The 15,124-nt window shown below is 43.7% G+C and overlaps 6 protein-coding genes across 6 annotated transcripts; 4 read left to right on the plus strand and 2 right to left on the minus strand.

The window, feature by feature from the left end:
• Positions 1–146: 146 nt before the first annotated feature.
• Positions 147–388, plus strand: PHALS_11001 (uncharacterized protein; the record flags this gene model as incomplete). The annotated part of the gene is made up of 2 exons (XM_024726521.1): positions 147–277; positions 346–388. The coding sequence occupies 2 exons, from the start codon at positions 147–149 to the stop codon at positions 386–388; spliced, it is 174 nt and encodes a 57-aa protein (XP_024577190.1).
• A 6,380-nt stretch (positions 389–6,768) lies between these two features.
• On the plus strand, positions 6,769–7,068 carry PHALS_11002 (uncharacterized protein; the record flags this gene model as incomplete). The annotated part of the gene is made up of 1 exon (XM_024726522.1): positions 6,769–7,068. The coding sequence occupies one exon, from the start codon at positions 6,769–6,771 to the stop codon at positions 7,066–7,068; it is 300 nt and encodes a 99-aa protein (XP_024577191.1).
• A 1,265-nt stretch (positions 7,069–8,333) lies between these two features.
• Positions 8,334–8,607, plus strand: PHALS_11003 (uncharacterized protein; the record flags this gene model as incomplete). The annotated part of the gene is made up of 2 exons (XM_024726523.1): positions 8,334–8,474; positions 8,524–8,607. The coding sequence occupies 2 exons, from the start codon at positions 8,334–8,336 to the stop codon at positions 8,605–8,607; spliced, it is 225 nt and encodes a 74-aa protein (XP_024577192.1).
• A 1,400-nt stretch (positions 8,608–10,007) lies between these two features.
• Positions 10,008–10,556, plus strand: PHALS_11004 (uncharacterized protein; the record flags this gene model as incomplete). Its single annotated transcript, XM_024726524.1, has 2 exons — positions 10,008–10,241; positions 10,317–10,556. 2 exons carry the CDS (start codon positions 10,008–10,010, stop codon positions 10,554–10,556), a joined length of 474 nt encoding a protein of 157 aa, XP_024577193.1.
• Positions 10,557–11,167: 611 nt separating this feature from the next.
• On the minus strand, positions 11,168–12,115 carry PHALS_11005 (uncharacterized protein; the record flags this gene model as incomplete). The annotated part of the gene is made up of 8 exons (XM_024726526.1): positions 11,168–11,189; positions 11,253–11,294; positions 11,383–11,446; positions 11,667–11,692; positions 11,797–11,815; positions 11,938–11,949; positions 12,018–12,036; positions 12,098–12,115. 8 exons carry the CDS (start codon positions 12,113–12,115, stop codon positions 11,168–11,170), a joined length of 222 nt encoding a protein of 73 aa, XP_024577194.1.
• Positions 12,116–12,172: 57 nt separating this feature from the next.
• Positions 12,173–13,914, minus strand: PHALS_11006 (uncharacterized protein; the record flags this gene model as incomplete). The annotated part of the gene is made up of 3 exons (XM_024726527.1): positions 12,173–12,177; positions 12,254–12,300; positions 12,695–13,914. The coding sequence occupies 3 exons, from the start codon at positions 13,912–13,914 to the stop codon at positions 12,173–12,175; spliced, it is 1,272 nt and encodes a 423-aa protein (XP_024577195.1).
• Between the last annotated feature and the right edge of the window lie 1,210 nt (positions 13,915–15,124).

Below are 15,124 nucleotides of genomic sequence, written 5' to 3' on the forward strand. Positions count from 1 at the left end.
TCAACACACGGTATCCGTTGTTTCGGAGAAACCTCAATGTTGTATCCGGAAATGGACTGCCATCGAGCACCGATATGCGAATAGTCAGTTCAAAGAAATGGCTATACTCTTCCTTCCTTGCTGGTATGTATCTTTCGCTACGATGCATGCGTGCGACACTTCGTCATTCTTGTACCGAGTTGATACTTACCGATCCTCAATGGAGTAATATTGCGCTGCGGCTGTTTGTCAGCACTTGGGGCGAGTTGACGACCCCACAGCTGGTTCGTGAACTGAGGTAGGTCCCAAGATGTAGCTTAGTGTCATCGCCGCAGGTCGAGCCACTTCTTTGCTTGATCATCATAGTGTGAAGTGGGTGTATAATAGACTTTACAAACAATGTTCTTGATCACGACCAATGAAAATGTTTAAGCCGGATCCCATAAATTTAAAATTGTCAACTAAAAAACGCCAAACTAAGCACTCGTATCGATTTTACTGTGAGAAACATGACGCCAAACTGGCTAAATCCAATTTATTATTCATACCGGCAACCTTCATGCAAGTCGTTGGTGTTTTTTTTTGAAATGTGAATGTATTGCTATGTGTGCGCGATTGTCATCATGATGCGGAGCTTGATGTGAAAATTAATTTATATGACGAACTACCTCCTCAGCAAGTAAAAATAGCTTCTCGCAGCATGTGCCGTAATCGAGAATTATGTCTATCATTTGGAGGTGTGGGCAGATTGTGCACTTGGTGACAAAAAATTTACTATAAAAAGTGCAAAGTTATAGTCACAAAGATATCCATTCTTTCCAGTTGTGACAACGTCGGGGTCAGCAGCTCTACAGATGCTGGTGATGCGACATTGACTGGCGTCTGTATCACACCAAATACGCAAAGATGCTTCTGCAACAACAAAGTTAAATGACAGCGAGAATCTTTACCCAAAGACAGTCGGGTCGTACATGCCGAAGAAGCCGGAAGAATTCGAGCCCGTACGCATTCGCAACATTAGAATCGTGGCGCATATAAATCACATTAATTTGATGCGAACTCCGTAAAGTACATCAAATTTTGAAGTTTGTTGTAATTGTCATATCCATCTTATAAGCAATTCTGCATAGATCCTAGCAGATCTATTATTCAAGTCAAGCGGTAATGTCTCGCCAGGAGCGTGAAAGATACTCAATTTCTCGACGATTTATAGATAGAAAGATATTAAGGCATTACTGTGTAGGTGATGGTATTGATGCTGTATAGAGATTCTACAATTGGAGATGCATATATGTTTGACTTTGTAGTCACACCGGGTCACGTGATTTTTGTTTACGAAGTCAATCGAGCTTCGACAGCGTGTACACTGTTCAAAAAGCATTTATGCCCGGACATTGCCGACATATTATGCTGCAAAAGTGTGATATCTCCACGTTGTGTCGTATTAGATGCTTTGAAACCCTGTTATAAATTATCTGTGTGACCTTTTGTCACTCGCAGCTGCCTCTGATTCATGTAAAAGACAACTGAGTCTTTCACCCAGAATAACAGATTCTATAAGTAGAGCATGTAGGTATTCGAGTCAGGTATTCCCCCCCTGTACTCAGCTTTGAAATCAGACGTATCAAAGTAGAGAACCATGTAACATAATTGAAATTATGCATTTACACATGAAGTTGAATCCCAGAAAGAAGGAATATGCCGAATACGTTGACTGCTAGCACACGTAACGCCTAACAAATGATTTTTCTATTGCTGATAATATCACAAATTCATTTAGAATCAACATTGACTGGACACACCTTTTGAACAAAAGCACTCTAAAGTTGAAGCAGGCTGCCGTAGCTCTTTGCTTAGATTTCTCTAAGCAAGGTTATCGACCTTACGTTTTTCCAGAGAGCCAGTACAAGTGTAACGAATCGCAATCCGCTACTTCTAAGTACTAAAGCCTGGCCACACCTTGTGTTCAAAAACGAAACTGTATTCAATTGTTTTAATTGAGGCAGGTTTAAAAATTAGCATAGAAATACCTAAATTAATATAGCAAAACCTAATAAATTCAGTAATTGGGATTGTGACTGGCAGTGGTGGCTTCTCGTTACGGTGTTGCCACACCACAGTGTGATCACAGTAACTGTGTAATACACACCTATGCACGATCGCACAATCTGGTGCCAACCGCCCCTTTCTTACAGAGGTCCGTCTAACCCCGTTACACTCTCCCATCATTAAAATTGTGAATATCCTCAATCACATTTAGCGGTCGCCATAAACGATGCTCGTATGTCTGAGACACCTTCACGTTTATAGAAACAACGTGAAACCTTCTCCGCTCTATGAGCACTGTGTCTACGACACACAAAACACCCAGCCCTGCTGATAGCGAGGGCACCCGCGGGCAAAATCCTAGTTCTTCTTCTGCACAGGGTGCATCTTCGGACAATACGTCCGCGGCTTCACGGAAAACACAACCCCTAGCCCTCGGCAACTGGGTGCAACACAACGCGCCTAGCCCGGGCGACGGATTTCTACGTCGAGGAGTTAGATGAGGTCGACTACGAGTCCAATACTCTTTTCTTAGCATGGGATGACGAGGAAGATGAAGTGTACCAACCAGCTCAAACCCTGCGGACACCATATCTTTTTTCTGATCTCTCGGCTTCCGAGGGAAGTCGTATAATATTTTTTATCATAAATTGCCTCGACGAGGCACAGAAGCAGCAATTGGAATCTGCTCACAGGGCGGCTCTCCTGCGCTCGAATCCACGTACGGTCATAGGCACTCGTGTGGAATACGGCTTCGGCTCGGCGGATCGCGCTACCGAAGTGAAAAACGCGATCACTCGATCGTTAGGCTTCAACGTAGTCGAGCGTCCGGCCACTTCACAAGCTGGGCTTGATCAGCAGAAAGCTCTGCGATCTTGCTTTTTTGTATACCAAGAGATCTCAATGGATCGGTACCGCGCTCGACTACGAGCTCGAAAGGAGGTGTTTCTGTTCCCGCAATGTGGGCCATCTCTGTGGTGCTCGCCCCTGTCGAAACCGCTGCAGATGATGATGTACCCTTTGAGCGAAGGGTACAGCGGCACCGGGTATTGTTTTCGCTGTCTACCTTACAGCGAAGCCACAAGGAAGTGGACGTGCGCGTTGAGCGCCGTCTTAGATTTTGTTTGCCAAGCTCAATGCGCAACGCCGACTTCCTGAGAATTGTCGCCCTGCGACACATCAAATAATCCATCACGCACCTGCGAGCTCTGTTGTTTCTCACACGGATCAGTCTACGACCACAGCAGCTCAGGGCCATAGCTTGATCTCAGCTTATAGTTCTCCAGCTTCCCGGGCTATTGCCGAGAAGCGCGGTGTGCAAGATGACAAGAAGCGTCATGATCCTTCTGATCATAAGTGTCTACGACATCTGGACAGTCTTGCCAAAGTGGCACCTCAAATTCCCACGAGTTCTCAAAGTTTGGGTATCCCCGCCACTTCACAAGATATTGAGTTAACCTTTATCCCGTCGACGACGTCGGCCCACAAGGCGTACCACGTGGTAGTGGATGCCATCATTCTCGTCGAGAAGAGTTGGCGGCGGACGATGAAGACCTGGTCGACCGCCGTCCGTTGACGCGTGATATTCCTCGAGCGTTGGAGGACAAAGTCCGTCGTCATTGGCATCCTGGAGAGCATTTCTCCGAGGTGTCTACCGCTGTGCGGAAGACCTCGAGAACCTTAAGCACTTGGTGCACCGACTGCCTTGCATTGAGAGTTATCGTGCTCTGTCGGAGCAGCTCCTTACCATCAATCAGGCGAGTAAGTCACTTCGTGCGCCGGTGGAACACCTTGCGCCGTTGGAAACAAAAAATGTTGCACACCGTGCTCAGAACCAGTTGCTGGTTCTACTTCTGGGTGGCCGAGCGTCTTTGGGCGCCAACGCTTCCGCGTTCACTTGCACGTCCGATACCGGTACTGCTTAAGCAAGCCTACATAAGACACCGGGTGGGTGCGCATTCACGTCAAAAGGTTCAGCGTTTACGCTAGGCCTCGCTTTACCACGATCATAAAAAGGTCCGATAAACCGTGGACGCAGCTTCGTCGTAAAGACAGAAGAACTGCATGTGTAGGAAGGTTTTTAGCATTTAATAAAACCAACTCTCCAACCTCAATGTTTTCAACATTTCTTCTTCCTTTTCTGTCTGTATATTCCTTCTGCATGTCTTGATTGCCATCGCATCGCGAACGTGTCGTAAGACACTCAGTTTAGTGACAGGAAGTCTCCGACTTCCTTACGGACGGTGAGGGGGTTGACATCAGCTAGCCGTTTGGCTATTCCTTTCCCACCAAGTTCTGAGCCGTGGGATGGCGGCGTCAGCGAGACGCATGGATTCATAAGCCCGTTCACGTAAAACGGCGTATAATTAGTGGATGAATGTACTGCATTGTTCAGAGAAAACACTTCGAGTGACAACATAGCGCTCCAACGCTTTGGTGTCTCAGCGCAGACGCTGCAAAGAACGTCTTCGACCACTCGATTTCACGCGCTCAGTCTGACCATCGATTGGAGGATGGACCGCAATTGACATAGTCAACTTGGTGCCAGCACTTGTAGATCAGAGCTTCCCAATGAAGTGCGGGTCTCTTTCATAGACAATTGACTCCAGATGCTAATGATGCCTAAAGACACAATGCGCAAACAGCTTCGCTGTACCCACACCGTCGATAGTATCCGGCGCCGCAGCAAGATGTGTCGTCTTGATCATACGGCCCCCAAAGACCACCACACCTGTGTTGCCTGCCGTGTCCTTGGGTAGGCCAAACGCAAAGTCCATACTCTTGGACTGCCAACAATCGGAGGGTGCCGGTAAACTGGCCAGCGGTGCCGTCCCATTCGGAGATGATCTCCCCCTCTTACACGTCTCACACGTGCGCTCATATGTGCACGTTCACTTGTACAGCTTGGACCACCAGTAGTGGTAATTCACCGAGCTGTAGGTCTTCTGACGACCGAAATGACCATTGAGTGGGGTGTCGTTGGCCTCATGCTTAGCACGTTCTTTGTCTCCTTGGTCTGAGATGAATCTGTTACTGAGGATAACTGCAGGTCACCGATATCTCACGACATAATGACGAGGGACCTGCCATCGAGGTCGCATGACTAGATTGAACATTACTTAAGGAATTGCGTGTCATCACACTGTCTTTTATCTGAACTAAAGAAAATGTGTGATGTCAGTATCAGATTTTTCGTGCAAAACAAGAGGCAGATTGGTTGACAAACGACCACTTCTGAAAGCAATCCTTTTCTAGACCAGCACTATTGACGGCAATTTGCTTACCTGTCGAATTCGGGCATCCATATCAACCGCTTGCAAACACTACTCGAGTGGATGCACTTAGATACACTTTTCGCCAACAAGACAACTTTGACTTTATCTTTGACTAAATTATAATTTGTGAATGATTACAAAATCCTATTTTGCAGACACACCTACAACAATCAAGACTTATGCTGATTCTGAAGTGTAGAAAACGCTGGCCAGCTACTTTCGCAAGTCCAGTGCAAATTACGCTGACATGGTACTGCTTCTAACCAGTATACGAAAATAGGAAGTCAAATGGTGTCGAAGTGACGCTGACGAGACGGTCTCCAAGGTTTTAAAGAAAAGTTTCATGCGTGCCGGTTTTGGTCCGGAAGTTCCATGTTGCCTGTGACCATTCAGCCTTTGACATAGGTTGTGTTTCTATTGAAAAAATTCGGCGGGCATGAACACGTAACGTATTTGAGCTTGCTAGCTTAATGTAAGAGAAACACAATTTCTGCTCCTAACGAGAAGCTACATAAAGTCCTCGTCAAGCCTAACGTACATTTGCTTGGCCCTCAAATGACAGACTTCTTTTCTTCGCTGCCGAGTATATCAATGAGACAAAATATTAATTCTTGTGGCATAAGTGGTGGAATATGCGCTTTATCGTCGCCTCTTCGGATTAACACGATTGTGATGTAATCAGTTAATGAGGCGATACGTACAACGTACGGGTAGAATGTTACATTTTTAATTTGCTGAATAGATCACTAATACACTTACTATTCAGCGCACAGTGGTGCTCGCAATAAGAACATCAAGTACAAAATTTTGCCCGACCCCCTTTAGTGTTAACCTCAAAATACTTGCCAAAACAGATTGGGTAAGCACTTATGTGCGCACAAGCAAGTACTGGCGAGTTGATCGCAAATATATGTGTCGCCGGTGGCCATTGGTTGGGGTCTAGATCCGCGCTTCGCAGCAATAATTTTGCACACTATGCTCAAGACTTTAGTAACCAAAAATGAACGCGCCACTTGCCTTGTTGGGTAGCAAAAACTTTACCATCACATATAGTTGACTGTATGGCTGGATGCAATTTCCAGGAGCAGAAAAACTTTGCGGCCGTGCAATTTGGGGTCGAAATGCTGAGCCAAGTGGCAAACGTGGTTCGATTATGCCACGCGGTCGGATTGTAGAAATATTGGAATCGCATTGCTGAAATCTTGACTGGTCGGAACGCTCGTGGCTACTTCGCCTTGCCTTGAACAACACCTTCGGTTTTTCCAGATAGATTGCAACGAAATCCAACCGTAAAACGGTCTTTTTTACTTGTTGTATCATGCCGCTCGACGGACGCGAGTGTTTTGTTGGGAGGATGGCGGTAGAACAGCGCAGATACGTTTAAGTTGAGCACGTCTTTGGGGTTGTACAGGGCAATGAGTTCTTGGAGCTCGTACTGACTGACAGCGAGGCTGACACGATCAACAGAATGGCTTCCACTGTGCAGTGTATACAGCTTGATGCCGTGACATGCCTTGAACTTGTGGAGCCGCCCGTGAGACAAACTGAGTTCGGCATTCGTGATGCCAAATTGTCTCGAATGGAGCGAGCCTCTTCGATCAAGAGATCGTCCGTGAGGATGGCCTTGCCGTCATTGTTATTTTACAGCGCAAGAAAAGCCGACTCGAACACAGGAAACCCGAACACTGCAATTCATTTTACGGCCTTGAGGGACAGTGAATGCATCTTCTGGCGCATAGATGATACGATGCGCCGTCGAGCGCGATAGATTGTCCTTAATCTTGAATCTGGAACTGCTTGATGCCCGTGTTGCGCTTGACATATACTTGTATCTGACGTTTTTCGTCCAGAGAAAGCAGTCGCTTCCTCCGCCCATGGTTGTTTGCCTTCAAAAGTCTCGATCACGGTCAGGCGAGCGTTCAGAAATGGAGGGAATCCTGTGTTTTGTGACCACACACTTTTGTTTAAGTTCCCAAGACTCCACCAATGAAGGTATCATACACAAATCAATACTAAAATTCGGCGCAATACGTTGGTGATCCATATATAAGATATGATTCACTATTGGAGGTCCACATATGGAGGTGTGACTGTAATCTTAATAAAGAAATTTCGAGATTTATAAGATTCTTGGGCTAACAATTCTGCTCCATTCTCACAACAATCTGTGAGATCCTCGATAGCCAGCTGATACATGATTGGTGTTGAGTCTGAATGCTCGTCCAATACTGAAATTACCATATCCATGGTCTCATGGTCTTGTAATCGCTTGTTCACTTCACTCAGAGATAATTTCTTACGCTCAATAGAAAGTTCATAGCACGATAGCGAGGGTAAAGTATACCTAAGACTTCCAAAATTACTTCATTTGCAGTAGATTTCTCGCCATCAACGCATGGAGCTGCACTTTTCCGCGAGATGGACATACTGCGAATTTAGCACAAGTGTCTCCAGAAATACCATTCATCTTGCGACTTACAGTATCCAGTTAAGGCTTCCCCCAGCACTAAGCCAAGTTAAATTTTCTCCATGGGAGCTATGACAAAGAAGGATAAAAAATTGTTTACTATGTGAGAGACGTTGCTGTACGCAGCACAGCATGATATGTCCAGCATCAAACAACCTAGAGCCAAGCAGGTGTACCTAGACTTGACATGGGCTTCATTACAAGCTGTGCCTTGTTGTGATCATACAATCTGTTCCTTAACACTTTAAGCTAGCAAGCTCATACACAATCGGGCAGTCATGTCCATTAAATTTTACTTTGGGTAAAGCACAGCCTATGCTCAAGACTGAATCGTCACAAAAATACGAAATGATCATCCCGCTTTTGATAAAAGCAGCACTTATAAATTTTTCTCACAACTTTGTTTGACGTTTTTTAGCCTCACTTCGACACCATTTGTCATCCTTTTGAATGGATACTGACGAGAGACAGTACCATGTCGGTGTAATTTGCACTACACTATTGCAAGTACTTAACCAGCTACAATTTGCAAAAAGCATGAATTGTCGTATGTTTGCCTGCAGAATATGATATTTGATAAAGCATTCTCACAACGGGATTTGGTTAAAAATGAGGTCATTGTTGTAGTTTCTGAAGAATACTGTATCTATGCGCTTCCACTCGAGCAGTGCTTACAAGTGATTTATATGGACGCTCACAATCGATATGTAAGCAAACTGCCGTCGATTTTGCTGTTCTAGAAAATGATCGTTTTAGAAAATGATTGCTTTGCTAAAAGCTTACACAGCTTTACACTTAATTTTACACAATCTGACGCAAGTGGCGGCACCGAAAGAGTAACTTCATCCTTGTCAACAAATCTGCCTTCCTTTTTGCACGAAATAATTTGTTAATGAAGTCACACTGTTTCGTTGGATTGGGCTAGAGACACGCATTCGGCTCAAAAAGGTTAAAAAGGTTTATTCTCGCGATGCGACTAACCTTTACGAAGCAAAAAATTAAATTATTTTATATAGACTATGTGGCGCTTAACGGGACGTGACACTTTTCTGTGAGGGTTTTTTCGATGTGAGCTCGACATCTTTTATCTTAAATCTACAAGAAGGACGCGCAAAATCTAAGATCTTGGCACGACTACAGATGAAGCATCTGCAAGTCTTAAATGCTGCCCATCAGCTAAGAGATTGCTATTATCCTGTTTTGCTGAGGCCTATCGCCTTTTGCGCTATCTAAGTTTTCGCCTCCCGCAGTTTACCGGCCCGCGTGGCTCAGAAGTTATGCTTCGTATTTAAATTGATGTACACAGCTTTCAAAACAGATGGGTAGACGCAGACAGCTTTGATGCGAACCATACACTCTCCCTGAAGATGGCAACAGCAATCGCTCCCGGATAAAGTCATGTAGATCAACTATCCAACTTTTCATTTGGGACGTGGGCTGCAAATTTTTGCATACCTTGACGGGTAGTCGAAAATTAAAAGCACAAACAATACTTTTGTCTTAAGTGGCCACATGGCTAAAATATTCGCTTGCGCAAACCATTTATGCTCCAAAGTAAACCCAAATTCATAAAATTCTCGACGTAAGACGTCCCAATCCTGCCCTCAAATAGCATGACAACAAATATTGGTGGTCGCACATCGCATTGAAGGTCAGATGTGCTGCGATAGACGCCTTGAAAAAAATGTTTTGAAAGGTGCTTCACAAAAGCAGTCTCCTAGTTGGTAAACTAGCTTGTGAATATAAAATTTATTTTTAAGAAGAGAATTTGTTTCATTAATATAAGTGATATATGAAGCAAAAAATACAGTAAGCGGTCTCATGGGCGACGCGCCGCTGTGCTCATCATTTCAGCCAGCACTTGTATAGGTGCTGAATCCTATCACCTCTATTCTCAGACGAAGCAAAGTCATGATATCAAGCCACTTGGTCGGAGAGACAACAAGATGTTGCCCAAGCGATCTCTCCAAGGCAGTTATGACCAAGAAACTCCTCTGTGGTGGTTGTAGAAGAGCGCACATTTCTATCTGAAGCGATTTTTAATGCAGGAGGAAATGCGATTGCAATACTGTTTCCTTCAAATGTTGAGAGGATCGAAGAAAACATTCTGGCTTTTTTAAAAAAAGAAGATTATAAATGGAGAATATTCTCGGTTTTCCCAAGATGCCATCATCAAGTCATCCTATCACCAAGCCAATAGTGGTAAAAATCACAACATTGCATTAGCCGCAAGAAACAAAATGAAAAGAGAACAACGTCAGATCGCTCTCAATAAACAAGAAGCCGAAGATATTGATGATGTCTATATCGCTATTGTCAACGAAAACTTTCAATTATTTGAGAAGGCCTTCGACGCATACAAAAGCACGTCCGCAAACTTCTGGAGTATTCTCAAATTCCCAATAAAGCCAAAGCTTGATTCGCTTTCCACAGCAAAGGAGCTACAGAAGCTCTCAATGTCGCTATTACAACCCGTTTAAGCAATTCAGCCCCTTCCGCAAAAGTCGCCGATTCTGTCTATGCCTACTACACAAAGCAAGCCGCACTAGCTAAGCAAAAATGCGGATGTAGTCGATGCTCAAATTGAAGATTATAATCGTATCGCAGCTCTGGCATCACAAAATGCCATAGAAGCTGCCCGCGATTATACGCGCGCGCTCCAAGGGGCCCAGCACGCCCAAATTACTGCTCATCACAGTCAACTCACCATTCAGCAGATCTGTCAATGGCTAGGAGAGCTCGACTGGAATCCAAGTCATTTCGTCCTAGATGCACTTTTAAAAATCTGAGAAAACACAGATATCAACAGGATTGGGGAAGCTTTTCACGAGAATATCCAAAACATTCAGAAAGTTATCAGGATAGCTGTTAAAAGGCTAACCCTGACGATCCCATCAAGCTGATTAATGTTCTAATAATGAAGCAGACAGAAACATTCTCTCACACTTTTAAGGATTTGGCTGCTTTTGAAGAAATCGTGAAAAGGATGATGTTCCGTGGGTCACACTTTGGTACATCGTATTTCGCGATTTTTTGCGTAAAGGAAGTATACTTTGTTCGTGCGGACATCCCTGATCCCCACTCCAACAGGCAATCGATATAAGAATGACAAAGCGGCAAAAAATACTCTAGTTTAAGATGCGTTGATGAGGTACGTTGAAATAATCTATCTAAGCGTTGTGTGTCGATCGATTTCGGTCACAAATTAAGTGGCCGAAAAACGTATTGGGAAGAGTCCGCCATCAAAAACATAGTCGCATAAATTGCTAATGTGAAATGACATCTTGTCTTGCTTGTATCTAAAGCGGTCTGGCTGTCGGATCACTGCCTTCAAATAACTAACAAATTGTATGGTTATTCTCTCCCAAATTAGACTTTCTATGAGGCAGCAAAAATTTCTTCAACGCTGTGGCCAAGATTGACTTAATATGCATTGGGTCAGTATAATTATGTATGGCATGTTCTTTATGCTAACTCGGTACAACCTTTGCACCTGACACGCCATTTTGATACGATTATTATCCTGGCTTCACTCCAGAATAACAAAGAAAAGAGCAGCATAAAATAGGTAAGAACATAAGCTCACTAAAATCCCAAAGCACACAGAAAAGTTACGACGAGGTTGCCGTGCACTTTGCGCTCTTCTTGGTCGCGTCCAATGGGTTTTTCTTCGGACGATCTCAACTCATTTCCAAAGTTTGTAGAAATTCAGCCATTACCACTTGCATTATCTGTATCATATTCGGTAGGTAGATCACCGTGATTTTCATGGTCGCCTTCCTCGAATCAGTTCTTCATCGCTTGATAAATGACTTGATCTACTAACCGATTGATGCACCGCTAATTGTCTCTGATTAACGAATTCTACTGACGACTTCATCGCGATCAACTGGGTAGACCCGATGGTGCGTTCAGCATCATATCTCTGCAAACACGAACCCCACCGTGTTCTCGTTTAAGATATCCACACGCACACTCACAGTAAGCTTTTTGCAACCTCTGTGAGCTCGTAGTGTGTCTGGCACTTACGTGAATACTTCAAAGTGACCTGAACGAACGGTCAGAGGTGGTGCACATTTAAGACAGCACTGCATATATCATGGATGGAAATCATCGATTGCCTAGCTATACATTTAATCCTTGATGATTTCACCGCCCATGAACGCTTACCACGAAAAATACCTTGCATAAATGGACTTGTGAGACTGAATTTGGTGTGTAATCAACCAGTGACTAATTAGCGGGCTCACTCGGTTCAAGGGGGAAGCCCTATCATGGCGTGTTTAATCATTCGAGCTGCATATTATTCTTGTCACAAACTCTTTTTTACCTTTATCAACAAGAACATGATTTATTGCTTCCTTGGTGATCTCAGCATACTCATTCTCGCACTGGATAATCTTGACTACTCTGTGGCGTGTGAGGTGCGAATGTTAAACCAAGATCGTTTAGAGAGCATGCCATGGTCAGAGCGAGAAAACCAAACCATTTCTTAATTGTTTGAACGGCTGTGGCCGTCTAGGGTTCGAGCCCCTGTACAATCATTGAAAGCGAAAATTGTTTGAGCCGTAATCAATTTTTTTCCGTTATAATTGACTTGTCCGAGAATCCTTTATATCGTCGCTAACTCAATTATCTTAGATAAGGCAGTAACGAGATGCAAATGAAGACATAAGCAACACAAGGTATGAAATTCACGTTAGCGATTTGTGCGACTATTTCTATTGTGTATTTCTAACGGCCGATCAGTGACCGGACACGACGCTTACAAAGCTCGTTTTAAAAATACCCCATCAACGCACCTTAAACGACAGTTTTTTGCCGCTTTGTCAATCTACCATCAATTACCTGTTGGAGTGGGGACCTGGGATTCCCGTTCGAACAAATTTCAGGATTGTTTACGCAAAATTCGCAAAAAACGATGTACCAAAGTGTAACCCACGGAACATCATCCTCATTGTTTTGGTTGACGATATTTTTAATACCGTCTTCGTTCCATTTGTTGACCATGCGAAAAAAAAATCTTGTCTGCATCTCTGTCAGACCTTTGAGAAGCTTTATAGGATTGTCAGGATTGGCTTTTTCAACAGCTTCTCCGATAGCTTTCTGGATGTTTTGGACATTCTCGCGGAGAGCATAGCTAAACCTGTGGGTATCCGTTTTTCTTTCAAATTTAAGCGATGTGTCTAGCAAGAAATGTCTTGCAGTCAAGTCGAGCTCTCCAAGCCTTTGCCTGGTCTGCTGACTGGTAAGTTGACTTTGATGAGCAACAGTATGGGCGTCTTGGATCCCTTGGATTATTCGCATGTGATCGAATTTAGCGAATTCGGGATTTTGAAATGCCAAAGCTGCGATGCGACTGTAATATTTAGTCTGAGCATCGGCTACGTCGGCATTTTTCTGAGCAAGTGCGGCTTGCATAGTGTGGTGGGCATAGGAAGATTCGGCCATTTCAGCGGAGTGGGCAGAATTGATATCACGGGCTAAGTTGGCGACAATGAGAGCTACTGTAGCTTCTTTGGTATGATGTGCGACTTCAGCTATGGCGTCTTTTAATTCTTGAGCGTAGTTCTCAATTTCGCCGACGCAAAACATGTAAATGTCGAAGGCCTCCTCAAGAAATTGGATGTCTTTACTGGCGGCGACGGAGGAGCCATCATGTAGAGCTTTGACATCTCGACGGATAAAAGAGATCGGGTCATAGCGATTCATTATATTCGTGGTTGCGGTTGATATATCGTTGCCCTCTTCAACTTTTTTGGCGTGGTAAGAGGATAACTTGATGATGGCATCTCGGTCGGCGGGAGAACCGAGGTATTCTCCATTCATAATCTTCTTTTCTAAACACTCCAGAACGTTATTTTCAGTCCTCTCCATATGTGAAGAAACCAGTATTCTAATCGCATCTTCTCCTGCATTTTCAATCAAATTAGCTAAAGATGCACGCTCTTCTTCAACCACAGGGATCGCTACTTGGTCATAACTCCCTTGGAGAGATCTCTTGGGCAACATATCGGTGTCTGTACCACCAATCGGCACGATGTCATGATTTTGCTCCGTCTGAGAATTGGGGACGTAGGATTTAACAGCTGTGAGGGTGGGGGCTGAAATGATGAGCACAGCGACCTTGGAGAAAGCGCCACCCATGAGACCGAACTTAGTGTACTTGTTTACTTTTTGAATGGTACACGTATTTTGTTTATATTAATAGCTTATTCTTAAATATCAACATCAAATTCTCTTTTTGAATAAAAAGTTTATGTAAATAAAGTACAAAAACCTGGTTGAGTTTTTGGGTTTGTGTTTTGAATCTTTGCTGACCAAGATATCACTTTAACAACATTTATTCAAATACGTGCCGGTAAATCTCGATTAATTCAGACTCTTAAAATTACATTATTTATTATACCACCAAAGCGGTGTTACTCACTACCTGACAAAAATTTAGTACAGCAGCTGACTACTGGTCCCACTTTCAAATGCGTTTACAGAATATTTTGTGCATATAAATAGATGTCGTCAGCTATAAGTGTGCGGGCAACTATGAAACAACAGGCCTTGACCGACCTAATCATGCCGAATCTCCATAAAGGTTTTACGATTAGACTGTAGCCGTAAGCCAATCCAACGGATTTGAACCCATAAAACCGCAACATGCATTCACTCCTATTCTCCAATCTCGGGAGACGGTAGCCAATAACTGCGATAATTCCTCATCTTGAGAACATTCTGGAGATCGCAGCTCAGTGGCATTTCTGCCTTCCGAATTTAGCTCAAGACCTTTAAAAATATCGTTGCAAACCAAATCGAACATATTTAGTTTTCTGCATTTGAGGTACAGCAGCTTCATGCTCACCTTGAAAGCTCTTCTTCTTTCTACTCGAAGTAAATTCATGCCTAATCAAAGTGCTACTTGGAAAGAAGTCCATGTGCCCAATAATTTAGACTTCTGACCGAGACTCATGGCGATTCAAATGGGCCATGGCTACGTTGAGATCATATTTCGATGCGAAGTCTAAGATCATTCAGTGAATAGCGATGACAGAGACCTAGAGTCTTAAAGAAAGTTACAAAAGAATATTCAGCACATATTTTGTGCCCCGATGTGAGAAAATCGATATCGTATTAATCTCTTCATCTTCGACACTTCCGCGTTTAATTTGCGGCGGCCGCACGGCATACGTAATTGTACAAGTCCGTAAAATCCAACCAGAACATCCATATCTTCGTCAATATTGAGAAAATTTATTGTCAGCTGCTAGCCTCTCCTTGAGAGAGTTGCAATCTCAAGAACTCGGTCCAATAAACCTAACCTTTACGAAGCACAGTATTTGAATTATTCCATACCGACTACGTT

This window comes from Plasmopara halstedii (assembly GCF_900000015.1).
Source record: "Plasmopara halstedii genome assembly, contig: Scaffold_525, whole genome shotgun sequence".
NCBI lineage: Eukaryota > Oomycota > Peronosporomycetes > Peronosporales > Peronosporaceae > Plasmopara > Plasmopara halstedii.